At 38.7% G+C, this 27,432-nt stretch overlaps 1 protein-coding gene across 1 annotated transcript in view; it reads left to right on the top strand.

Annotated features, from left to right (window-relative positions):
• LOC149019008 (clathrin adaptor complexes medium subunit family protein) overlaps positions 1-20,105 on the top strand; it is a 32,229-nt gene extending 12,124 nt beyond the window's left edge. Inside the window, exons 6-8 of the mRNA XM_089153099.1 lie at positions 7,074-7,130; positions 16,937-16,984; positions 19,200-20,105. Of these exons, the coding sequence (XP_089009225.1) occupies positions 7,074-7,130; positions 16,937-16,984; positions 19,200-19,271 (177 nt within the window). The 3' untranslated portion in view covers positions 19,272-20,105. The remainder of the gene's footprint in view (positions 1-7,073; positions 7,131-16,936; positions 16,985-19,199) is intronic.
• Positions 20,106-27,432: the final 7,327 nt, after the last annotated feature.

The following is a 27,432-nucleotide window of genomic DNA, read 5'->3' on the forward strand; positions in this document are numbered from 1 at the left end:
TCACAAATCCAAGGCCACTAGTTTGTTCAAAAGGCCTTAAATAGGCTATATATATCAAGTTTTAGCCCAATTGGGACCCTAAAACCCACCGAGATGGACCATCGAGTTGAAGCAAAAAAAATGTCATATCTCAACCGAGATCTTGCCATCTCGGTGGAGATGTTGGTTTTTCAAGGTGGCGAGATCTCGCTTGAGAGCGAGATCTTCTACCATGTTTGGGAGACTAGATGGAAGGGTAAAAATGCTAAGGAGTTGGATGACTTTAAGCTTTGGTACACTAGGGATACAAGTAACAAAAGTGGAGCAGACATATAATAGTGGATAAAAATGTAATTTTTTTTTTGGGGTTTCATAAAGATTTAAAGAATGATGGGTTGGATGTTAAAAGATTAGGCAATAGGATTATAGCTATCAAGCTTTAGTACCATTTGAGTTTGTTCTTTCAAAAAATCTTGGTTTGCCATTCCCATTCATTTGAGTCTACATCAGCATGTACATTATGCAGTCAATGGAGCAACGAGTAAAAATTTGGTCTGTGAAACTCTGGGAGAAGTTCGTTGAAGCTAATTTGAGAAGTGAAATTCATATTTAATCTGGCATGTTCTAGTGAGGAGTGTCAAGTAAAATGTGGATGTAATTAATTATATTTTTGAGGGTTTGGTGACTAGTATGAGATCCATGGGAGCTTAGGGAAAAGAATTCTTAATCATAGTTGTGTTACACTAGGGACAGCCTTAACCTCTTTACTTATCTGTATCTATCATGGACAAATCAACCAGAAATTTCAAGACAAGGTACCATTGTTTATGTTCTTCTGGAGATATCATTTTTTTTTGGGGAGAGTATGATCTACTCTTGGTATGGCAAATTGAGGAAAGAGAAATATCTTGAAGTAGCTATTTTTTATTTTACAAGCAAATGAGCTGAAATAAAGGATAATGTTTCATTGAGAATTGAAGTGGGACGGAAGAAGTGGTGCATAGTTGTCAAAGCAGCAAGGCGACCAAAGCGATTGGTCTGTCTAGGCATTTAGGTGGCAAAGCGACGCCTAGGCAACCAAAGCGGTTGGGTCAAAAAGTTTCAATATAATTACTTTTCAATATAGCTACTTTCTATAATAAACTAAACAAATATTCAATAGTCACATTCATCCGGAAAAAAAAAAGCATTCAAGAATCATAATTATGAAAAATTATTCAGAAAAAGAACACAAACATAAGTTCATCTCATCAAACCATGGTTGTCAAAGCGTTTGCTTAGGCATTTGCTGATTCATTGATTCTTGATGTTGAGTATGGCTTACAGTTCACATTCTACTGCCAATGGGCACGGGGTTCCCGCCCATTGTGGGCACGGGGTCCCGCTCACGAAGCAAAATATAGGTTTTATGTCACTTTGGGCCTTGGAGTTCCTTTGCAGATTGGGCATCAATTAAGCGGTTGAAAAACCGCTTTGCCGCTTAGGCGCGCCTAGGCGGACGCTTTGACAACTATGAAGTGGCGTTCCTATAGTGCTTTGTGAAGGACATGTGCTTTTTAAGCTTAATGGAAAATCTGTTTGATTGTTCTTCAATCGGCTACAATGGATGGTCTACAATGTTGGATAGTTAAGAAGTGCCAATGCAGCCTTCCATTGGGTGCTAGTGCTGCATTTGATTGGTTGACCAAGCAAGCCAGCAGTACCCCAGGATCCTCTTGATACATATCCAGATATGATTATTATCGAACAGCACTGTAAGCTGTAGTTGAAGGGATTTTTTTTTTGGATCACATCTTATTCAGTTTTGTGCTTTCCCGGAACAGCTATGTACGTTTTCGATTTTCTATTCACTCATGATCGGGCCTGACCTGGTCAACTTTATTTTCACTTCTAGAAAGCTTTTGAATGACAGTTTTTTTTTTTTGTTTTTGCGAGGGCTGGGGGGGGGTGTAGGGGTGCTCTTTCCAAGGAGTAGTTTTAGGGGTTGGACTTTTATGGGTATGATCGATTGAATTTCAGCCTCAATCGAAGGCTCCTAAAAGTTGGTGTAGTTAGTTTAGGTATAAGGTGGCCTTGTAGGGTTTGGATGGGCTGAAACTTTAAGATGATGGAGGGAAGATATGGGGGCTGTTTTCCTTGAAAGGAAGCCTTAAACTGATTGGATTTACATCACAAAATCTGCAGCTGCAGGTTTAATAGAAGATTTGTTTCAAACCTGAAATAAAAAAGGTGAAAATAGGAAAAAGGGGGAAGGGGGAAGGGGGAAGGGGGGGGGCGGGGGGGAAGAAAGGTCCCAGAACGGTTGTTGCTTGCCTGAGAGTCGGAGACCTCCCCCTTGAGGCTTGCTTGGCCAACAATGGTTGCTTCCCAGCAGTAAAAAAGGTCTGTAAACTGTGGTAATGGAGCCCAGCTCTTACGGTTTGATCCCTCCTTGAAATGCTCTGTGAAAATAGCTTCAATAGCAACAATTTCTCTGAAAATGCTTCCTTCTCTATTCTTCCACATGGAGGGCAATAAATTGAGGCCATCCGTACAAGAGAAGTCCTATAGGTCTTAAAATACAAAAGGAGAAGACTTTTTACATAGAGAACGAAAAGAGTTCTAATAAGACTCTAGCCTACCCCTAAAATTTAGCTAGCAGTTTCCTAACACAGTGAAAACTTAAATGCTAACTATCCCATGCATGCAATATTACTAGATTCCTAATTATGTATTGTAAATGAAAAGACCTCAATACTGCAACTTAAATTGGACACATAATTAAATACAAATCGAACCATCAGGCTGGTACAACCTAATTAAACAAAAGACATAAACATGGTTGCCAGCTTACGTGGCTGCCTCTGCACCTAGGCCCATTTTTGGATTAAGGCAACTTGGTGTCGTCTAGGGGACACCTTGTTGCCTTGCTTGGTGTTGCCTTAGTTTTCATTGCCTTTTATTGCCTTACCTCACTTAGTTGCCTTGATAACCATGGACTTAAAACAAAACTTGAGCTAACTAGTGTGGGAAATTTTTGTACTCAACATATGAACCCATGTTTTTTATCCATAATGTTGGCTTATTACGACCAAGGAAGAAATTTCGACCGAAACGTCTGATATGGACTCAAAATGATTTGGATTCTTGTATACTACCTATTTCAAGCATAATAAACACAATGGAACTAGTATTTTGTAAAAAACAAAACTATTGAAAATTTATCATTCAAGTATACTAACAAATGACTGGTTCCGACAAGTGCAAACTATATTGCATACATGCATAGAATCAACAACATACATGGATTGTTTGGTAGAATGGTTACATATACAACAAGTCAACAAAATAAAATGACCGACTAGATCAAGTGATGGTGTCTCAAATATATTAAGCTAAAGCCTATATATCATATATACATAAAATAAAAATACATAATTTTAGAAAATAATTATTAAAATAAAAAAATGAAAAAATGGTAGCAAATAATAAAAAGATAAGTTTAACAAAACACAAATATAGATCATAGTCTTAGGCTAAACATATATTAATTTCAAGGCAATACAAGATCATTTAAGGCATGGACAAAACAAAAATAAAAAAAGGGGGAGTTTGGAACTGTTGGGTGTGGCTCATGCTTCATATTCTATTGTTGTTGGAGTTTCCTTTGTAGCTGTTGTAGCTTAGGAGGTGTTTGGAGGCAAAAAATGAGCAAAAGTGGTGTTTGAAGGCAAAGGAGTAGTGAAAATTAGGTGAAAATGGGATAGAAATCAACAAAAGCTAAGGAAAAACAAGTTGGAATGCTGATATGTCGAAATTTTGGTCAAAATGGTTGAAATTTCGGTCGATACGAAACGATATGGATACATTTCGTGCCTACTACTACATTTCGTTTCGATTTGGATTTTTGCAGGCATTTCGGTCGAAATTTCGACCATTTCGATCGAATTTTCTTCCATGATTACGACCGAAATCTAGCTAATGAAGGCAAAATCCACACATCTATCAATCTTAAGTTGATTTTCAAGAAAACAGCCTTCTTTGGTGCTGGATCTGCATCAAGTGTCATATTGATAAGCTATGTGCAGTAGAGATAGATGTGGGGAGAAACTAAGAGGGATAACAACAATAATAGATGTTGATTTATTCACCCAATAATGTAACCAAATGCAGCAAACATGGGGCCCATCAAGACCCTGACAAAAAACACTGCTCAATCAGTGCACCAAGGAGGAGCTGGCCAAATCCTCAGAGGGGCACTTTGGTCATTGCATACCCCATGAGCACCCAGTAAATTCCAGCATTTTTTTAGGATCCTATAACTACTTTTTTGTTTCTCAAATGGATTAGTAGTTAAGAGTCCTAGTTGGAATCCAGTTTTTTAATGTGGATTCCTTCTGGGAGTTGGTTACTTATTTTTGCAAGTTACCTTTGATTAGGAGATCTCTGGGAAACTCCTTTCTAGTTTGTTTTAAGTTGTTGAGTTGTAAAGTGAACCCAATCCAAAGTGGATTCCCTAGTTTGAGTCCAGTTAAGTTTCCTAGGTCAATTCTTAGTTTGTTTCCCTCAAGTGTGAGGCTATATAAAGCCCCACCTCATTTTATGCAAATCTTGGAGAATTATAAGAAATTAGAGACTTGAAGTTGTGGGAAGCTAGCCCACGACTTGGGTTTCAGATATTGAGAAACTTTGATATAATTCTACAACAGTGTTGAAGCTTCATCAAGACCAGCAACAACACATCCAGCCCCTCCCACTCCAAGTTAGTTAAAACCCGACCCTATCCCTTTCCCAATTCCCTACCCTACCCCCATTGCAAGCCTTAACTCCCTCTTCTTCCCTACGGCACCAGTCCCTCCCTCCCCGTAGAAAACCTGTATCCTTGCCTCCTATTACCTACCTGTAGGACCGCATCCCTCTCCCTTACCTTCTCCTACTTTTAAACCCAATTACAGACCATCCCTTGAAGTTGCAGAATTTTCCTGCACTTCATAAAAACCTAAAACCATAGTTTCATTAAAAACCTTATATCTCCTCAATCCTTAGCCCAAAGCCTAAACTAGGCACATAACATAAACCCTTCTAGGACTACCAGCCTTCACACCCCCTCTACCTTTGACTGCCATCCCCTAACCCTAACCCTAACCCTAACCCCTAGGATTTCAAAAATCCCACCCTAAAAATACAAAACCTTAGTTTCCAAAAATTCTAGAAAACATAAACTTTCCTTTAGAATTCAGACCAATCCTGAGCTGGCTGAAGCCCAATTCTTATCCCAATTAACTCTAGACCTACCCTATACTTAAGAGTTAGGAGTCGAGATTCCATTCAGCCTTGCTGCAGGTTTCCTACTGGTGTTTTGAGTAAAGATTTTGCTGCTGTTCAATATTTACTAGGGCTGGACAGAAAAATTCAAACCCCAATTGACTTATAATGAGGATGCTTGAAGAGATTAATTGTGATCTACTAATTCCAGGCCTAGACAGCTGGGTTACATGCCAAGAATTGCTGACGTCCTTTGAGATTTGACCCCAAACATTGAACCTAGTTTGCCTGCTTCTTTCTTAGAAAAGATCCTGCTAGTGGCCCTGTAATCCAGGGTTAATAATAGAGAGGGATACACACTAGGGTCTCTAGTAGGGTGGTTGTGGGTGATTGGGGTTCCTAATCAGTTCAGATCCTAAGAGGGTCGCTCCATTTTGTAAAAGGTCCTATAACTAGGATCCATTCCCTTTTAGTAATTGGACAGTCTAGTTTCTTTGTAGTTTCAAGTGCCCATGGTCTAAACAGCCAAATATGTGCAGATTCCTATTATGCAATTACTTACATATATGTTTCAAGCACAAAATGATCAAACACCAGGTTTAAAATTTACAATTACCAATCAAGCCCAATTTGACATTTTTAAATCATCTAATACCAAATCAGAATGCTTTTTAAGTATCAACTAACCCTTGAACCATCCAGTCCCATCCCATTTACCAAGTGATCTCGAAACCTGCTCTTGGAACATTCTCATTTAATAATAGGATGGTTCTATTCCGGAGCCAAATTGACGCCTTTATACAATTTATGAAATTTGGACTGGGCCAGGGATCATGACCTGAATTTCAGGTCACCAGGAACGACTTTTTACCCCACCTAAGTGACCACAGCTTCAATGAAAGGGGTTGGGGGATGGACTTCGAACAATAGATTCCTGGTCAGGTGCTTCAGGCCCATGGCTGAAGGGTTCGTCTGGTTATCCTTCTAGATGAAGCAAAGTATTTCCTTACATCATGGTTGTCAAGGCGATGCTAGGCGATAGAGGGCAACGAAAACCAGTGCGACACCAAGCAAGGCAACACCAAATTGCCTTGACCCAAAAATGGGCCAAGGCGACAAGGACACTTGGACAACCTTTCTTGCATAACATATGCTTCCATTTGCATTTCATCATCTTAATAGCCCCTTTTAAAAACCTCTGTTGTCTGGCTTTGAAAGCTGTTTGGCTGTCCAGCAAATCAATCAAAATAATCTAAGTCAAACGTATTAGAGCGGGAGTTGGGAGTTGGCCTGCTCAATAATAGGCTTTGAAAGAGTTGTTTAAGGTTGCATGGACATATTCTATGTCTCCTAGGGATGTCCCAATTAGGAGGAGTGGTACAATTTTATTGAAGGACCTGAAAGAGCTAAGAGCAGGCCTAGAATGATCGTTGAAGAATGGTGAAGCAGGACATTCATACTTTAGATATTGTACAAATTACGACTTCAGATAGAGCCTGTTGGAGGGCAAGGATCCATGTAGCAGAACCCTTTTAGCTGGGATTGTCTTCAGTTGCTGGGTTGTGTTTCTTTCCTTTTACTATCTGTCATCTTCAATTTACTTCCATCTTTCATTTGTGATATTCTTTTATCATTTGTTAGAACTCAGTTTTCCCTAACTTGATTTGTTTGATCCATGTATCTGATCCCATTAAGTTGGGAGAAACGCTGAGTTTGTTGTTTTGTTCATGTTTGTGATCACATGTTGATGGTTAACTGTTCATATCTAATTGTGGAATACTCCATGCAAGGATATCTCATTTATGCCTTTTCTGTTTCTGTCATACTGATTAATAATTCATGATTTTCAGGTGTCTTTTAAGATAGTGGGAGCAACACTTTCAGGAATGTCAATTGATCCAAAATCGGTTAGTCATTGTCTATTGATGGTTTCATGCTTTTACTGGTACAGTGCATTTGCATGGTCACCATGCATTCTCAGAACTGTCTAATCATATACGGTAGGAATGACCTTTAACAAACTGTCCAATGCTGTTTCTTTTAATACTAAAAAGAGAAGACAGAAGAGGTAAACCTGCCATTATTAGAACTTATAGTTCTCAAAGACGTTGTATACATTTTTCTTGGTCCCTGACTAATGGCATTTCAGCTCCTACCCCATCTTCTATGTATCTGTTTCCAAAGCCTAGTGATGCAGCCTCAGGCCCTCAAGGGAATGAGGGCCAAAAAACTAAGTTCAAATAGATGATCCACAGGATTACTAGGGTTGACACAACCTATGGCCAAGGCTGTTAGGATTTGTAAGGCTTCTCGGATGGGAGTACCAGGTGTGGCTTAGGGTGTAGGTCTAGGGTTTAAGAAGTCTGAACTGAATTGTTCTTAATTTCAAAATTCAGGTTAGGATTAGGGTTGGATGGTTTTGGGATCAAGGTTTTTGGGGTTTGGAGGAGGGAAAACAGGGTTGGGGTTTGAGTGGTGAGGGGAATGGAGGGAATATGGATCTAGAAGGGGAAATTCTGATGGTGGGTCTGTGATATATAGAAATTAGGGTTTGGGGATACGGAAAATGGGGTTTGGGGGAAGAAAAGGAAGGCAGAATGGATTAGAAAGTAAAAACAGCAGCGTAAGATGGTCTAAGATGATTGGGATGAAGTGAATGGTTACTTAACAAATATGGAGGGGATTACATGGAGATGGATGGATGGCATGAAGGCAAACCAGCAGTCTGCCGAAGGATAATTCCTTCAGTCTGAAACCTTTGATGCTCTCCTTGATCTGTCCTTGCAACGAAACTCTCAATAATTCTATTCATCAAATATGCTTTTGTTATAAGCACAGGCTGTGTATTTATAGCATTTAATGATGACTCCATATAGAATTCAAATAGGAGTTCTTACCTAAATAGGAAACTTTAATTAGGACATCCACGTCTAACCTTAGAACACTCTTATCACAACCTAGATTGACAATAAGTTTAAAACATAATTGAACTCCTTACAGTACTTAAACGTCAAAACAGACTTTAAATAGGACTCCTATCATAGGACTCTTGCTTCAAATAGGAGTCTTACTTATCTCAACCTAGAGTGATTCAAATAATAATTTAAGAACAGATTTGCACTCTTAATAAACTCCTAATTATAGTTATGCCCAGATGGGCTTGAATAGGACTGCCAAAACTACCAATAGGAATGAAGTGTTAAACTGTAGAGAACCATGGTGGCATGACAAATTCAGTATGCTCATGCTCAAGATTAGCCCCCATGCTTCTGGGGCATTCTCCATAACTTTCGTTGGTATGGTTATCTTGATCTCGTTTTCATGGACAGCTGTGTACCATCTCTGGCCTTTTTTCCCTTCTGTTCCACTGGGTTAGCCTGCCTTGCCTTGATCTTGCCTACTTTGATTCCTCCAAGAAGCTCTTCGAGATTAAGGGCATGGTGGGTATCACATGGAGTAGGGTTGGGTCGTGGGTTCCTCCTGTAGTCTGGAACTTGATTATTGAATCTCCTATGGTCATATCCACCAACAAAGTAGGCCCTGATGTGCTCTTCTAAGGTGTGTGGTGTATGATGATGGGGTCTTTCTCTCTGTGGTCTTTCTTCCCCTTCATACCTGTCATACATTGGGTTCTCATACCTAGATTCTCCAGTGTAACCATTTCTATCTCTTTTTTTCCCTGTAATTACCCATAGGATTCCAGCATAGGCGTCTTAGCATCTTCCCTATGCCTGGGGTTTCCACTGGTCTCTCCACGAGGGGGAATGACTATTTGGGAATTCTTCTTTCGAGTGGAGTTTCTCTATCTAAAGTTTCTGAAAAATCCTAGCTGTCAGACCTTGTACCTGTGTTGAAACATCTACTAGGGTCTTCTGCATGTTCTTTCAAGCTCTGGTTACTACTGACTCGTCCATGGCTCTGATACCAGTATACCACTCTATTGCACCCTCAAGTGATCAGGGCCCAGAAACCAAGATCAAATAGATGATTAGCGAGGTTACTAGGGTTCACAGAGCCTTCAGCCAAGACTGTTAGGGTCTGTAAGCTTTTTCAGATGGGAGTACCAGGTTTGGCTTAGGGTGTAGGTCTAGGTTCTAAGAAATCTGAATTAAATTGTTCTTAATTCCATATTCCAGGTTAAGGTTGGGGTTAGGGTTTGGAGGGTTATGCGGATCAAGATTTATAGGGTTTGGAGGGCGAAAATAGGGCTTGGGTTGGGATCAAGTCGTGATGGAAATGGGCACAATGGAGGGAATGTCGATCTAGGAGGAGGGGAGAATTGAAAATAGGAGCAAGTTTGGAGAGCCAAATGTTTCCATGCTGCTCTTGTCCTCTCCAGCTGTTCCTTCTTTGGCTGCTCCTTAGTACCGTCACTTTTCTTCCTCTTTCACCTCTTTCCTTTTTATATACTGGGGTAAAAGCAAGATGAGGGATTTGTACACTTGTCCTTGAAATTAATGGCAGAGTCCTTTAGGTAGTAAGCAAAAAAGGGTTGTACAATCAGCTGGCCACTTTCGATGATATCATTTTATATGTGCCATGTCTGCCTGAGTCAGCCAATTCTGCATAAATTATACTGGAACAATGTTTGTAGCTTTGCTGCAGCAAACTTGAGTTTTCTGATCTCTGCCTACTTCTCACATCTCGTGCCATTTCTTCTTCCAGCACATTGCTTCACTTCCTAAAAGGCCAAGAAAATCAAGATTGAACAATTCCATCAATCAATTTAAGAAAACTTCCTAGAGAAACAAAGTAAAAGAACTACTAAAATAAGCTTAAGATACTAGCACCCACTATACCACAATTAAAATAATAGCACACACTAATTTTTTTTTTAGATAAATCACTACTAAATCAAGCTATGTAAAGGAGAAAAGCATTAAAAATAACTATTTTTCCTATAGTTATCAACAGGTTACATTCTAGGCTGAAACCTGGATCAGTCCAAACTTGGGCCAATTCTAACGGTGGAAGTGTTTTCTTGGTCTTTAGGGGTTGGGCAAAAGTTAGGTTTTTGCAAGAACCAAGGTTAATGGGGTTGGCTGAGGCTGAAAGGGGGATCAAGTGAAGGGACAGTATAAGCTTTGATGTGGGATATTGTTGAAAGGGAAACGAGGAGGACAATAGGGGCCTTTGATGTGGTTAAAATCTTGTGGGAAACTGATGGTTGCATGCACAGTTTTGTGGTGATTGTTCTCAACGAATAAATTTCGGTCAAAACCGAAGTTTCAACTTGGGGAAAGTGCAAAATTTTCTGGTTTCAACTGAAATTTTGGTCAAAATAATTACTTTATTTCCTGTAGTTTCGAATGTCAGTTTTGAGCCTCATATGGACTCAAAAGTGATTTGGATTCATGCATACTACCTATTTCAAGCATAGTAAACACAATGGAACTACGATTTTTCCTACTAGTTTACCAAGAATACCGTTGAAAAGGTATCATTCAAGTATATGAGAAGAACCGAGAGTATCACCAAGTACGAGTTTGCTCTATTCTATGTCTCCCTCTTCCCCATGCATACCATACAAATGACAATACACATCCCATGATGTTTGCTCCATATAGTTGTTGACGTAGTTGGCAATTGCAGCTCTGTATGTGGCCTCATCTACATGCCTTTCATGTCCTAATGGTGGAAAGTTCGGAATTTCCGGATAAGGAACTGGCACAACTGCATATGGAAGGGTTGGTGGTGGCTGTGGTATAGAGTGGAAGATCTGCTCAACAAATGAAGAAACACTCTGGTCGTTAGTAAGGGTAGGGACGCCATGAGCTCCATAATACCAGTAAGGTTCCAATGGCTAACTCCGATAGGTGACAATGGGAGGAACACCATAAGTCTCCACTGGTGGCTAACTCGAAGTCTGATAGCCAGGAGGGACACTATAAGGTCCATAACTATAAGCTCCATAAGTCAACCCAGTAGAACCAACACTCTCCATAACAATATCATATGAGGACTCTGCGGCCCTATGCCATTCGGATCCTGTAGAGGTAGAGTCTCTAGAATCATCTATGCTCGTCAATCTCATGGAGCCCTCCAAGGTCTCTGCATTAGCCGAACTGTAAAACCCATATGATGGCGTATCCTCCATGCCATATTCGTATTGTCTCCCCTTCCCCTTCCTTGAATATGTCGACGAAACATTTTTGCCTCGAGATGCAGCTCCACTATGGTATGAATCTTGTGTTGAGTGGGTAAACTGACTCTTTGCTTGTGAATCTCAGTGATCGTCGTCCCCCTCCCTGACTCTCACATACTGCTGGTGCTGGTGTTGGTGGTGGTAGTTTGTCCCTAGTATCAGTTGAATACTGATCATAAGGTCCAACACCATCCTTATCCCCTCCATCATCATCATCATTGTTGTCGTCATCCTCGGGGGATGCCTGAGTTGCATCATCCTCGGTGTCAGACCAGACAATCAAATCCTCACTCTGGGTGGATGCACTAAAGTGTTGCATGAAAGGACAGGTGGGCACCGCATGTCTACTTCCCTCCTAGGCCATGAAGTTCGCCACATTAGCCCCCATCTCCTCTTTGATCTGTCTACTGGGACAACCTCCTTCCTCATCCAACAAGGGCTCTCCATTGTCCTTGATTCAGTTAACTACTGGGGTATCATCATAATCCATCTCAAATATGTTGGCCAACTCGATATTGTTACTTTCTTTGTCCATCCCTTGTTTAAAATGATACTCCCTTAGTCTCATATTATAGTGTAAGTAGATAAGGTACTCTAGACGCTTACAACCAATCAATTGTCAATTGTGCCTCTTTGAGTAGATGAGGTTGAAGGTGCTCCAATTTTGCTGTGACAGTGAGTAACAAAACATGTCTGGGAGAGCGCTTTGCTTGCAACCACCATTCAACTGCAACAAACATAGACTCTTAAGTCATTTCAATACTTAAGTAACTAAGTTAAAGATAAAATATAACTAATTAAATATATAATGAATTAGCTTACCTTAGGGGCCGATTCTAGTCCCGATATGGCCACAGAACGACTGAAACTCTTAGTGGCATCCCTAATTGCCTTCATCTATTATATAAAGAGGGGAAAAAGAATAACTAGTTTAATACTTAATAACTTAGTATAAAACTATGAATTGTGAATATCAAATCACAATCTCACCTCCATAAGGATGATTGCCTGTTTAGATGGATCCAGTTCCAACTTCTCCACTATAGTTTGGACGGCATCTATCAAATGTTGCCTTATCCTAAGATTGTCTTTGTAATGGTACTTGGGATTTAGATAGTATGTTGTGTAAGAAAAAACAAAAATAAGAGAGAATAGTCAATACTTAATAGTGTGATAATATAATGAAAATTAAATTGATTCCTATTTTCCTAAACTTAACTCACCAGTCTTATGTGGTGGATGCTATAATATAAATCCCCATCTAATTTGGATGATGTCAAGGATTTTCTTGTTGCCCTATGGGTAAACCTGAGCAACTTGTTGCTTCATATGTGTGGTAGAGTAGGTCTTCTCTATTGATCTATCGTCCTCAACACATACTCCATAGACTCAAGCATCTTCTCCACTGTCCTCACATTATTCAAGAAATTGTCATCGAGTATAGTCAACTATGCTCTCCTTCCTCCTATGGATGAAGAACCCTCCTAGTTAAACCATTGCTTTGATGCAAACATGCTCCTAAAGCCAGTCTTTCTACTCTTAAAGCTCTGCAGTGCTATCTAATTAGTAGCAAATCTGGTTATGTTTGACCTCACTAAGCCCCCTTGACACTTGTCCCTCTTCATCTTTAATGCATAGGTGTGGTTATAGATGAAGGTGCTAACGTGTCAGGCTTGCTCCACGGTACTCTTCGCAAACTTGACCTTTCCCATGCCCTTTAGCATTAAGTCAATACAGTGAGCAGTACGTAGAGTCCAAAAGAGCCTCTATCTGTCCATTAAGGCATCAATATAAAGTCATAAAGCGTATATGTAATGTAATATGTGTTTAAAAATTAAAATTAATATTAGAAGTAGAAGCATGTTTTGATACCTGGAATTCTACATCATCTTCAACCCAACGTAGTTAAAGCCATTATCAATCATGATTTGGATCACATTCTCCACTGCAACCTCCTTCACCACTTGCTTTAATAATTTGTAAATGTATTTTGCATCCTGCTTCTCACTGGATGTATCTACTGACTTGAGGAACATTGTCCTCCCATCACAAGTTCAACGTAAAATTGATGATGGATTGTATAGTGGGACTAGTCGAACGATTAACCATCACAGTCACTCCATAATAAGCCCACATGGGCTTTAATCCATTAATGTACTCATTCAACTCTTCTTTATGCTTAGGCAAATCTCATGTGGGGTGGGCCCTTGTACATCACTCCCACCCCTGCCAATCTCCTTAACCGTATCCCTATAGTAGGGCCCTTGGGCTGTACGTGCTGGAATATTATGGTATATAGCTCATTTGGAGAAAGTCGTCCCCACTTTCTTTTTCACACTCCCCCACAAGTGCTTCAATTTTTTCTGCTTTTCCTCAGGCCCTAAATAGGGTTGGATCATTACGAAGAATCTCAAGATCCGGATCTGTAAGATGTGCTGGTGAAGCTCGACCTCTTGGTGGGTCCTGTAGAATAGGAATCTCCTCCTTCACATTCTAACTCCTCATAGGGACTTGGGAGTTGCATGTGCCTCTTATACCTGTTGGCTCTCTAGAGGACCCAGAACCCATACCCCTCTGCTGCCTCCTCATGTCATCAATCCCAACCTTCTCCCTACTCATCATCATCGCCCTCCTCATCTATGTGGACTTTGGATCAAGGTCACATCCATACTCTCCTAGCTCCTCTGGATCAAAATCATGATCTCCTAGCTCTGGAATGTCATCTAGGCATGCATCCTCAAACTCATCCCTCTCTGTTCTCTTCTCTTTCCTCTTTTGCTTTCCCTTAGCCAAGTAAGAGGCCATTGCATTCTTGACCTCTGTGGACACCCTTTGGCATCCTACTGCATCTCTACTTCCCCCTAGCTAGATGCACCTACAATCTAGTGGTGCCATCTCCCTATCTATTTCTTCCAATAATTTCACTCACTCTTCTTCCTATATCGGCTGTCAGTGACCTCTCGTATTGCCAGACTATGTTTGACATCTTTCAATGAGAGTGTCTGATACAAAAAATACACATTAAGTTTCTTAAAAAGGATTACAATAAGCTCAAAAAATTACATACATGCTACTATAAATAATTTCATATTTTTAAATATATAAAACAGAATTTAATTAATATTTTTAAATATTTAAATAATTTTTGAAAGTATTTTTATATTTAAATATTTTTTGAATATTTTTCAAACAATTAAAATTAATAATCATCAAGAAAAAAATCTAATTCAATACCATCACAGCATAGATGAAGTGATGGTGCCTCACATTCATCAATTTGAAGCTCATACATGAGTGTATACATGTGTATCTTAGGAATATACATATTTTAGAAAAGAATTTTTAAATTCAGAAAAAAAATGTAACAATATGCAAAAAATAATTTTAACTTCACATAATCATAGATGAACACTCTAGAGAAAACATTCTTTAATTTGAACAATCTAAGTTTTTTTGAACCATAAACAAAACAAAAAGAAAAAATGGAGAACTTTGTTAACTCACCTTGTTTGATTCTCAAAAATCCAATAATGGAGGAGCAAGAGTTGAGAAAGGATGCAAAGGAGTTGCTAAAATGAGGTAAAATTGGGGTAGAATGCAAGAAAATTAGAAGAAAAAAATTGAAAAAGGTCAAATTTCGAGTGGCGAAAAGTCTCAAAAATCAGGTTCCGCTAAAAAATGTGGATCTTTATAACTGGAAGTGTAACATTGTGACCCGATTCAAAATTTTGTGTTGTTTCGACCGAAAGTTCGTATAATTTCAGTCGAAACATTGTATCCCAAACTAAAAATTTGTTTCGTTTTTGAAAACTGCAGGCATTTTGCTCGAAATTTCAAGCATTTCGAGCGAAATTTTTTCCATGATTGTTCTATTAGAGTTTGGAGAAATCAATTTCCAAAAGTGGGGGTCAAAGCTTTTGTTCAGGTTGATGGATCTGACGCTCCTGCTTTGTGGAATGAAGGGTCTTTTTTTAATGATTATGGGACTGCAATTAGATAAGAAACAAGTTTTGAATATGGACTGTGATGAGGTGTTAGGCCTTTGAGATTGGTTAAATTGGTTATTGTTCTGGGGTTAATGAGAAAATCACTGGATTACGGTTCCTTGATGATGAGAAGGTACTAATTTCTTATCTTAGTAAATGCATGCTCTAGCTCAGGGAGAAAACAAACATGGGCACTCCTTTTAGGAACATGACTCATTCAGTTTCTGAATGTTTCCTAGGATGTAGGGTTTGAGGCATATATAGGCTTGAGTTTATAATTGGATGGATTTTACTGGTGTATATGGGCTGTGGGTAGGTTCTGATGGGGTCTTTCCAAACCGGAAATAGGGTTTTGGCTTAGAAGGTTCAAGAACAGAATTTGGGGTATGGGGATTAATACTTGAACAATGAATCCTTGATGGTTGGGCAGCAAGTATTCTTGAGTTAGAATGCTTGCACCCAATGCTGTTCTTGACAGTTTGTTGTTTTCAAATTAATGATTGTTGAACATTTTTTTTTTTTAGTAAAAAAGAAAAGGAAAAAAAAACAATAACAACACATTCAGACTTCTCACCATCAAGGAGTCAACTTGTCTGAGTCCAACCAAGCCCACCAGCTTAGATATGACTCACTAAGCACGGTATCATGCTCAATGGTGAAGATGGCAACAGCAGCTAGCAATTTGCAAAAAGCAATTTAATTCAATAACATAATCACTTTTGCCATATCCACATTGGGATCCTTATATAGAGCTAAATTTAGGCTTCGTCCATCGCCTAAATAATAGAGGAAAACTAATTTGAAATAACACAAGACCCAATGTTCCCAAGGTAAATCATGGGAAAGGTGTGGGGGTCCTTATTAAATGCTATTTACCATGTTATATGCTTAAGTAATCACTTGACGTTAAATAAACCAAACCAAATCTGACTTACATTGAACCAATCGTAAAGTGAACTAATGTCATAGTTGGCCTAAATATGGTATTCTAGGCCCATCAGATGTGCCTATTACAAACTGAATTCATGTGGTCAAAAGCTCAACACCTATGTGACCAAACCCTGCATGTATACCTTTGAAAACAAGCCTGTCGCAAAGAGGAATCTGCATCATTCTATTTCTTCTTCGATTGAGTGTACTCCTTAGTTATTCTACATCTCTAATGCATTGGATGGAATAGGAACATCACATCATATATTTTTAGCTTTTCATAAGATTTATTGTTTCTCTCTTTGGAAGTTTAGTGCCACTTAATTCTGTGATGATGGCACTTCAAGCGTCTTGATTCATTGGGTGCTTTCCAGCACTGTTGTTCGGCTCACTGCTGATTCATTTGTAATCATTTTCTCATACAATTGAGAAGCATTGGGCAATTCACATGCATATATGTCATGTAGTGAGATACAATTTGTCGTTTGGTTAGTAGTTTCATATACATTCTCTATTATGTGTGGCCCATAGAGTGAATGTGTTATTAGTATGAAGCTTCTTATGTTTTAAATTTGTTATATTGTATTATGGGATACTTTTCATTACTTCTATGGATTTGTATGCCAACTTTTGGGGGGAAATGTACATGCAGGTGAGCATTTACCCTTCTGTTAAAGCACCGGTGGAGTTCTCAACTCAGGTAGGTCCATTCTTGGAATATAGAATTCTATCCTCGTTGCTAAATTTCTTTCCTGGCTTTCTAGAGTTCTGCTTCATAGAATCTAACAATTGTGTTCTTGAATTCGATGTGCCTGTTTTACTCCAATTTTGCTGTTGATATATGTAGGTAGGTTTGCAATTAAACTGATTAAAACGAAAAAGAATGTTTACCCTTTACAGAGTTCAAATCTAGAGGGAAATGAATCCATGACCCTTGACCATGCGGCCTGTTTGGCCTCAGCAAACAAAAGAAGATTTGAGGGTGTGGGATTGAACCAGATTTCTGTTTGTTGATTCAAAGTGCTTGTGTTGATCATGAATAAAGTTGGGACTCAAATAATTCCTAGTAATTCTTATTAGTTATTTTAGGCTCTCTTTGGTTCAGTTTAAATTTATGATTATTTTATTATAAATATATATAGATGTATTTGGTGCAACTTATGACCCTTTTTTTTTCTTTTTTCTTTTTAAATAAATTGATGTAAGCATCAATATATAAGTAGATCAAGGGTTATTTATATGATTTATTGCCACAAACTATTTATTTTTGTTTATGTGGGTACCATTAATGAATATGTGCAGGATTACTACTTAAGTAGGGATAATATGGTAAAATTGCCAAAACTTAGAACAAAACCTTGTGTTCCTCTCTCGCCGACCTCCCTCCTTGCTCCCTTCACCAATTCTATAATATTGTAACGATATCAAAACTAGCCCAAACCAACAAAAGCAAACCAAAATCAAAACAAAAGCTGATGTATATTGATAAAATAAACCAAAATGAACCCAAAAACCAACTGATGATACATGATATTCTGAATGACCTGTAAATTACAAATCCATTTAAATGAAATGAACCCTACACAAACCCAAACGTAGATGAACCAAACCAGAACCAAATCGACCTCAAAGATTCAAGACCGTGGAGAAAGAAGACGTGCAATCTGCTGCCATTCATTCACTACACCCGGAGCATGCATTCGCCAACTGAAATTGCTCCCATTTGCTGTCCTTGGCTTCTAACGTGCATCTTCTTCCTCTTCTGCATTTCTATTGTCGTTTTGAAGCTTTAATTGGTTTCCATCTTTTTCCTGACATCATCAATGCCATTATTTTTAAACTCCAAAGCGTTTGAATTACTACTCAAGCTTATAAAATTGAGTGAACTTCTTCCTCTTCTGCACTTCATCATAAATATACTTGTTTTTGAACTCCAAAACATGAGTTACAACTTACGACTCAACCTTATAAAATCGAATGGACTGACATCATTTCCATTGTGATTAAGAAATCTGCAAGTAATTTAAATTCTGTTTTGAGTACTGAACTGAATTCGTTTGAGAATTTTGAGGACTGATAGTAATCAATCCTTCATTAGAGCTTGGACTTTCGAATTACATCTCGGTAACCCTAACTGAAGGGCTACAATGCCAGAACAAGTTAATGGAGCAGAGTGAATGCAATTGCGCAAATGTTGGCTTACAGAATTACATCTTGGTCCTTATCTTGTGTGTTTTATATTTCTTATAGAGCTGGAAAGCTTATTTCATGTGACTGGACAGGTGTACAAATGTTGGCTTCACCTGAAAAGGGTGAGACAAGCAAGGTGTAGCGTGGAATGGTTTCCTGGCAGATTTTATTAATCAGCTTTATGACCACTTAAATTCTCCTTTTTTTGTATGGATCCAGGGATGTTGATAGTGGAAGTATGAAGGACCATATGTCTATTGGTTTGTTTTCCTTTTACAGTGTGAATTTGTTTTGGGGATATGGAGGGTGGGGGCTGGATTGGGAGAGTATATAAGTGGAAGCTGGTTCTGATGTTTGTAGTTAGTGTAACATTGTCTTCTTTGCTAGGGGAATCAGAGCAATAAAACATCCGTTATGAGCTTGAGGGCTGCAATCTGCTTTGTGTTTATCCCTGTTTGGTTGGGTTTGTTCAACTGTAGGTGCCTGGCTTGTAGTGATGCCACCTCCATGGCCCTGCTTTCAACCCCTCCCCCCCCCCCCCAAAAAAAAACACCACAAAAAAAAAAAAAAAAATAAATAAATAAATAAGGCCCATGGCGCTGTTACGGATTTCATTGCACTTGTGAAAATTTATGTTCATCATTATATACAAACATGTCCTGTAGATATGAGTGTTTTCATTAACGGATATGTTTACCCATCATGCGTTGCTTTGGGTGCCACAGGTTACCTCTGGAGATTACATTTTGTGGAATACTTTGGGAAGATGCCCAGTTGCTGCACTTCCAAAAATATAGGGTTGAATGGAGAGTAGAAAGCAAAGGAGACTCGTGTGCTACTTGGAAGGATTTGTGTTGATTGATGAAATGTCCTTGCTTCAGAAACAGTGAGTATATCTACAGCTTGAAGCATGTGTTGCAGCAGGTTCAAAAACCATGCGGACGAGGAGATCTCATGTGGTTCTTTTCCTATCATAAATGGCCAGACTCAGTTGAATCTTGAAATAATAGAATTAGAGAAGCCCATCGCAATGTGTGTTCTTCAGTATCAATGGGTAATTCAAAGCCTTTTGGTATACAATTTTGTGTGATTGGTTGGTATTAAGCAGCAAGGGCATGCTGAGAAAAGACATGGCTCTGTTTCATTTAATTTGGAGTCTTTCTTGCTTACTCGATTTCTCTTGTTGTCAGAGTCATTCTTTTGGTCCTTCATGCGGGGTTCTCTCTTTATCTTACCCTCTTTTTTTCTGTCATTTCCCTTAGATGGGGACCATCACCATACTGTTGAGGTGGGGTGCGAATATGTTTAAAATTGTTTACAGCAGACAACAATTTTTTAATCTAAGCAGGGTTAAATGTCATCTTATAGAGACAACAAAACTCAAACCAACACCTGAATAATTTCTCAGGCTTTGTGTAGGTGGAACACTGGATCAGAGCCATCTCTTGCTTTTCCGCTTTTGCACACCACCACCTCATCGTTACTTCCTCAAGGTAGAGGAAGAAGATATCTCTTTGTGACAACAGATTGTATGCTTTTTGGTTTATATCATATCATATGGACCCAGATTTTATGGATCAGTTTTCAGAAGGTATGAAATATATGGTCAAATATAGGGTATAATTCCATATTTCCATGAGATTTTTTTTTTTTTTGGGGGGGGGGGGGGGGGGGGGGGACCAAAGGCTATAAGATCTGTTTTGGCTCAGCTAATGTATTGCCAATTTAAGGATCACCTTCTGATCAACTCATAGGTTGCTTTAATACCATTAGATATGTAGTCTGAGGGAAGAAGAAGAAAAACTGTTTTCAAACGGAGTATACTTTCCCAAAAATTTCTATCAAAGACAAATGAAAAATAGGGGAGCACGTACATTTGATATAAAAAAAGCATCTATCAAGCCACAATAATCGTGTGAATTATAGCAACCAGTGGATTTCTTACTCATTAAAGGTCAACACGGATCAATGGTAAGCAGCTTGGTTCGCTTAAGTAAGATTCCGGTATCGAATCCTTGTGGATATAAAAAATCTCAGCTTGGAGACTCACCCACCACAACTAGGTGTGCGACGCGGGTCGGTTTATAAATTGAGGTTGGCAACACAAAAAAAAAAATTGGTCAAGACAGTGGGATCCATCAATTTGTTTGAATATTATGTGTTAAAAGACAAAATGGTCATTTTATGGACAACACCTTTGGCTTTAATGATGCAAACGTAGTTCTTCCTTGTTTGTCCCACTCTTGGCTTCTCCTCAGATCTGAATTGCATAACAGAACCCCATTGACCTGTCCACTCATTGCCCACCACCTGTCCCACTTATTCTACATATTTGCGTATATTTAACTACCTATTTATTCCCTTTATTTAGCTTATTGTAACTGCTGGTCTAACCAACCAGCAGCAGGCCTGGCACCACAAGTGTAGACTCATGAAACCAGTAGCCTATCAAGTATCAACTGCACCCCCTCCCCTTGAGTTTCGCCTCATCCTCCTCAAGGTTGAAATCAGGAAACTGGTGATTCATCTCAGGTAGTCCTGATGTAACACCCAAATTGAGGGCGAATCTTGAGGATCACTTAGATTGAATCGACCAGTAAATTAGGGCTCAAAAACACCCTGCAATTAGGTTTTCTAAAGCACTTCAGGGGTGAACAACAACTGATTAGGGCTAATTACACACTGCGGTTAGGGGATTTTGACTTATATATTCTATTGTTAGGGTTTTCAAATGTCTAAGGGGATCTAGGATTGATGAGGAAGCAAAATAGAGTCTAGCAAGAAGGTTTAGGTAAGCATTTTGATAATATTAAATATGAATTCTGCTGTGGTAGTGTTCAAACTTTATTTGAGAATCCTAGGATGTAGACAACTTTGGTTTTCTCAATTTTAGGGTTTCCAAAGAGAAGCCAGGGTTAGGGTTGGATTGAAGGTAGGTAGGGGGAGGGGAAGATGATCCTAAAGTGGAATGGAGTTGGGATAAAGGGTTTGAAAGGTGTGCTTCAAAGTAAGGTTAGAGTTGCTAGGGTTTAAGAGAAGAAAAGGAAATTAGGTTTTACTAGGATTTAAGGGGGAGGGAAAGGGCTGAGATGGGGGACTAAAGGCAGGGAAGGTGAAGGGGGTAGGTAATGAGCCAAGGGTTTGGGAGATCCAAGAACTTAGGGTCTAGAAAATCTGGAAATTCTTAGGCTTCCACAAGGAGGAAAAAAGAAGAAATACGAAATAGAGGGGCTGGTGAATGGAGGGAATGGAGTAAGGAGGGGACCGGAGTGCTGCTGTAGAGTTTAGGGGAAGTGGGAGGGGATTTGCAATAGGGGATGGGGGTTGGGATTTGACGAAATTAGGGTTTGGAAATGGGGGAAGGCTGCGAGTGGAAGAAAGAAGAAAGGGAAGCTAGGGATGGGGTGGGGGTTTAATACTTGCTGGCAGAGGGGAGGTAATGGCAATTTACAGAAAAATATGAAAACACAAAGGTGCCGCAAGCTCTCCTCTCTGGAAATCCTCCTACAACTCCCAAAATCCTTCAATCACAAATTCTATTGATGATACCCAAAAAAAAAAAATTATATTGATGATCAACTGCCTTCTTTACAAGTTAATGGCTTTATTTATAGCCTCTAGAATGAAGGATTTCTAATAGGACACACAAAACTCATAGTCATCATTACTCTGTCCATCATTTGAATATCCTGATTCACTGGAATATATACCAACACATAAATGATCAGCTTGCAACTGAAAAATAACTAAAAGCTAAAAAGAAAAAAAGTACTCAATGATATTTTACCAGAATGATAGTTGTCATTGACTCCTAGCATGGTCTTCTCATTTTTTTTAAATAAACAGTAATTTAAATGTTTTCAGTGATAAATTTGATAAATATATCCAACAAAAATTTAATTTTGGAGTCCTTATGTTTTTTAAATGTAAAGTGAGGTGTCAGTGCTTAAGGCTTCCATTTTGGGGTGCCAGTATAATTTACTCATAAAAATGCAATTTTCGGGTCTCTATACTTTTTAAACATAAAGTGGAGGTCAGTGCTTTAAGGCTTCTATTTTGCAGTGCCAGTGCAATTTGTTCAAACAATTAAAAAGGTTAATAAGGAATTTAAGGTATGATTTTTTATATTCTTTCTATCATTTTCATATGAAAAGTACAAATAAAATTATGCGTCGGCATATGATGCAAGTCCATTTAGAGTTTGCTTAGAGGTAATCCTATTCTTTACCTTTCTACTATGGTGTAGTTGATAAAATTATCTAGTTAATTGATTTCGGGTAAATGTGTCAATCAGTACGGTTTCAGTACGGTACCGACTTTGAATATCGAAAATCGAAACTGTACGATACCAAATTATGCAATGAAGTTTTTTTGCTTTTTATTTTTTTGTTTTTTTATAGAAATGCAGTGAAGTTATTACTCATGAGGGATTATGCAACAAAATCAAATTTAATATTTAGAAGGATGATGAAAGGGCATAGGTTCACACTTAGGGAGTTAGTGGAATGGCTGAAGTTCAGGGATTCTTGGCAGACCTTAATGGTGACATCAAGTCACATCAATAATCTTCAATATGGTAGGCATTTCCAGGGACTGTCCCTTGTGTGGTCCCTATTGTGCTGATACCTGTTTTTGTGGATTGTGGTAGTTGTTATTAAATCCCATAATGAGCTTGAAGACTTTTCAGAAGTTGGAAGAGAGATAATGGATGAATTGATGGATGAATTGAGTAATTAAGAATTCAAAACTGAGATTGAAAAATAGCTAATGGTATATTTGAAATCAATTTCAATCCAAAAGTTTGATTGAGCTCAAATTTGGATTAAGCACTACTCTAGGTTGAAGACAACAATCAGATATTGGAAGTTGGAACTGAATTCTGAACCCACAAGAGCTTTTGAGATTACAATGCACAAGGAAAGAGCTTTCATTGATACATAAAAAAAAAATAATAAAATAATAAAAAAGGTAAAAAGAAGCAATATAGGAAAAAAAATTTAAGAAAAAAGCCAACCTAATTGGAAAAACCACCACTAATTAGGACCCAATTTGTGGTGGTCTATTTAAAACCACCGCCGAGTAGGACATGTTAATGACAATTTTATCTACCACTATATATACATATTATTAGTGGAGGTTTTAGAAAACTGCCACTATTTACGTGTAACACACTGGTACCAAAAACCACCTCCACTAAATGGCTACAGTACATTGCCGTCATTTAAATGGTGGTGGCTTCAAGCACAATTAGTGGCAGTGAATGCAACTGTTTTTTGCAATGCAAGCTGAAATAGATTGCTGCCATTGCTTTAAAATCCACTAAAGAATGTACTTCGAACACATTCCAATCTCTAGTGTTATTCATAGAACTGCATTTGTGAAATCCAGCCCAAACCTAGCCAGGACACCCTATTTGTTTTGGGATAAAGAAAGACTTGTTTGATATTAGACCTTAATTTTAGACCTTGATTTCAGTGTTATTATCTTTGAAAGCCTTAGGAGGTCATGTCCGACCTTTTCCTTAGGGTAAACCCAATGTCCCAAAGTGAAGGAAGAAGTCCTTGTGGGCCCTCTTTATGGAAGACATGGTGTTTGACCCGAAACCCATGGACATTGATGATGATGCCCCTTACTTGAGTACATTGTCAGTGTTTAGTGAATTTCTGCGCAGCGAAGAGGGTTGAATTAGTTGAAGTTCCAAATGAACTCCCGTGCTCAATCCGAAGGTATTTCTTGAAACTAGACTTCTTGATTGACTTGTAGGAGAAAACCCCACTCAATTTGACCATGTATAGCCCTCTGAATCCCTATCCGAAGTTGCTGAACTATTGCTGATTTTTTTGCTGAAACTTGTTTGGTCGATCCTCTTTGGTCGATCCCATCGACCAAGGCTGCCCAGATTCGAGTAAAAGATGCTTTTTGGAATATTCTCTCATCTATATATGCTAGCCTCGTGTTTTGAATCCTATTACACTCATCTGAGCCACTATGAAAGAGAGTGGAACTTCCCAAGGCACTCTCTTGGGATTTGTGAAGGATTCTTGCCCCCAGTCATTGCAAGCATTGTCTCTCTTCTCTAATCATCATCTACAAGGTATGTGTTCTCCCACTTCCTCTCTATTCTACTCCTATCTACTATTGTTCTTACTACTGAGTTTGTGAAGAAGGTGTTGCAACCTTGCAACCACCTCTTCTACAAGCTCTTTTGCTTTGATTAAACCTCTCTTCATCCTTTCCATGCTATGATTCTCATATATGATGTTCTTGCTTTCTTATTTTGATTTTTTCTCTTCTTAGCAACATGATTTCATCTCCTAAACTGATTCCTATAGTATGCTAGGTCTGATTATATGTTAGTAATCATTCCTAATCTACTGCTTATCATTCTCTTGATTGAATCCTGTTTCCCTTAATTGCATTTGATTTCATTATGAAACTTGATGTTTAGCATATAGAACATAGGGTCTCAAATTGGGGGTTTTCATTTGGGCCTTTGGATTATGATAATACTTGCTAGGTAGTGTTCTTACATTGTTATTAATCATCCCTCCAAGTTTTGGATCGATCCGAGCCCTAGAAGACCGATTTCGAACCAAAATCCCCAAAATCCAATATGTAGCCCGAGACTGTCTTGGTCAATCCTCCTTGGTCGATCCCATCGACCAAGAGCATCGACCAAACATGCTGCTGAACTGTATCCTTCGCCGTTTTGACCCATTCGACATCCGACTTTCCAGATTTCTTCTCTAATCTTTCATTTATGTTTGTTTAGGGTCTTAACACTATTATTGGATCATTCTTTTGTGACTCTTGGATCATCATCAACTCAACTTAAGGTAAGGATGGTTATCGCCATAAATGCATAGGCTATGTGCTTATGCCTTGATATTCATAACTTAGCGAACATAGTTTCTTTATTTCTTTTGGATATCATAGGACTGATGTACATGCTTTAGAACAGTAACATTGTGTTTATATATGTTCTTGTTATAATGATTAGTCATTCTTGTTACTTATATATATGATAAATCATTTCGATGTTATGACTTAATTTCTATTATGATGATGTATGAATTATTTATGGTATGATGGACTTGAGCATGTGATTGCTTAGGTATAATTTGGAATTGGGAAATGTCCTATTGACACTTCTGTCCTTGGGCATCGGAGGGAATAGTATGGGATGTTCTCCGAAGGTGCCCATCGACACTTTTTTAGATTATTGGATGACATGCATAGGGCTGGTCTAGTGGTGTTTGGCTAGGATGTCCCTGTTGTATCAGACCCGAATCGGAAGGGCATTGAGACCGAACGACCCATGGTAGGGTATGGTTTGATGGGCGCTCAAGACCGGTAACCAACCCGTGAGAGGACATAAACCATACTACGGATACCTGAAATGGGCCATTTATTGGTAGGGTTGCAAATGGATAGACTTGGGCTCACGGGCCCTCAAAGATCGATGGGTCATATCCGTGAGAGGACGTGAGAGCTTCTCGTCTACTCTTTGTGAATGACCAATAGGGTTGGTGAGTCTGGTGGGTAATATCCGTGGCTCTAGTGTGAAGGATACCGGAAAGGATCCCGGGATGGGAGGAATGGACGTATCTGGATCTAACATGATATGACTAAGTAGATGACTTGCATTGGGCTAGGCTTTACCTTGACATGCGCTAATACTTAGACCAAATGGTGATGTGAGAGAGCGGTGACCGAAACCCCAGCCATGGATTGTCCGAGAGGGATGTAGGACCCAATTCCCCCCGGTGTTGAGTGACTGAGACTTACCTAAAGAAGTTTGGTGCTATGACTTAAAGCACGTCTACCTTAGAGACTAGCATTCATAGAGTTAGAATCATATTTGTATCATGTGTTTCATATCATATGGCTTATGTTTTATGGAATAACTGCCTTGCTGAGTTCTTTTTAACTCACTCATTTTGCAACATATTTTGTTAGACTTTTCTGCAGGTACTATTACTGTTGACTATGACGGTCAACACCCTAAAAACCAAGTTGGTGACTCGTACCACATTGGTTAAGGTGAACACGTTGATAAATACTAGTAGTCCGAGATTGGGACTTATCTGGAGCAGTTCGATTTTGCACTTATGTGTTAGGGATGGGATATCGTCTCATTCCCTTTTTAGCCTTTTATTTAATTCTTTGAGACCGTAGTTTAGTTTGTTCCCTTGTCACTTTGGGAACCGATTATAATCCTTATTTTTAGTCGATCTACCTTCCGCTATTATTATATGATGGGTTCCCCCCTCCTTTTCACACTTTGACTATTTATCCTATTTGTATCATTTCCGCACTATGATGTTCTTTGTTATCCTTTTGAGATCCTTTCTTGACTTTTATTATTAAATTATTTGAATATAAAGATTTGTTTTTGCTTTTAATTATATTATTGTGTGAAGTGACTATGATCGTTCCTAAACTTGATTGGCGGGATCGTGAATCACTTCCCCGGGTAATCCAGATAGGGTACCCCCTGGGTGGATGTGACAGCATTGAAGCCAGTTTCTTTCATTTTATGATTTCATTTGATAGCCACTTGGATTTTTTAGGAGGTTTACTCTTTGAAATGGCATACAACCATAAGGGTTGAAGAGAATTCTCAATGTTCAGTCCTTCAAGCTTGCATATTTGAATAACTATGCAAGTCTTATTTGCATCTAAATTTTGGTCATCTTTAGTTGTTATGATGATCCTATTTCCTTTGACTAAACCAATTGAGTCCGTTGGGTACATCAAGTTGTTTGCAAGTTGAGATGTTTAATATCAACCACAATGGTGTTTTATGTATAAATGATATCTAAATGAATCGTGCAACACCTATAATCTTCCAACAAAGAAAGTATTTTACAACTCAAGATACGTTATTATTATTTTTCATTGATTAATTAAAAAATATTTTGTATATCTAAGTAAAACTAGATCAAATTCCTTGTA

Source organism: Hakea prostrata, chromosome 4, assembly GCF_041222555.1.
Source record: "Hakea prostrata isolate BN-2017 chromosome 4, UWA_Hpros_2, whole genome shotgun sequence".
NCBI lineage: Eukaryota > Viridiplantae > Streptophyta > Magnoliopsida > Proteales > Proteaceae > Hakea > Hakea prostrata.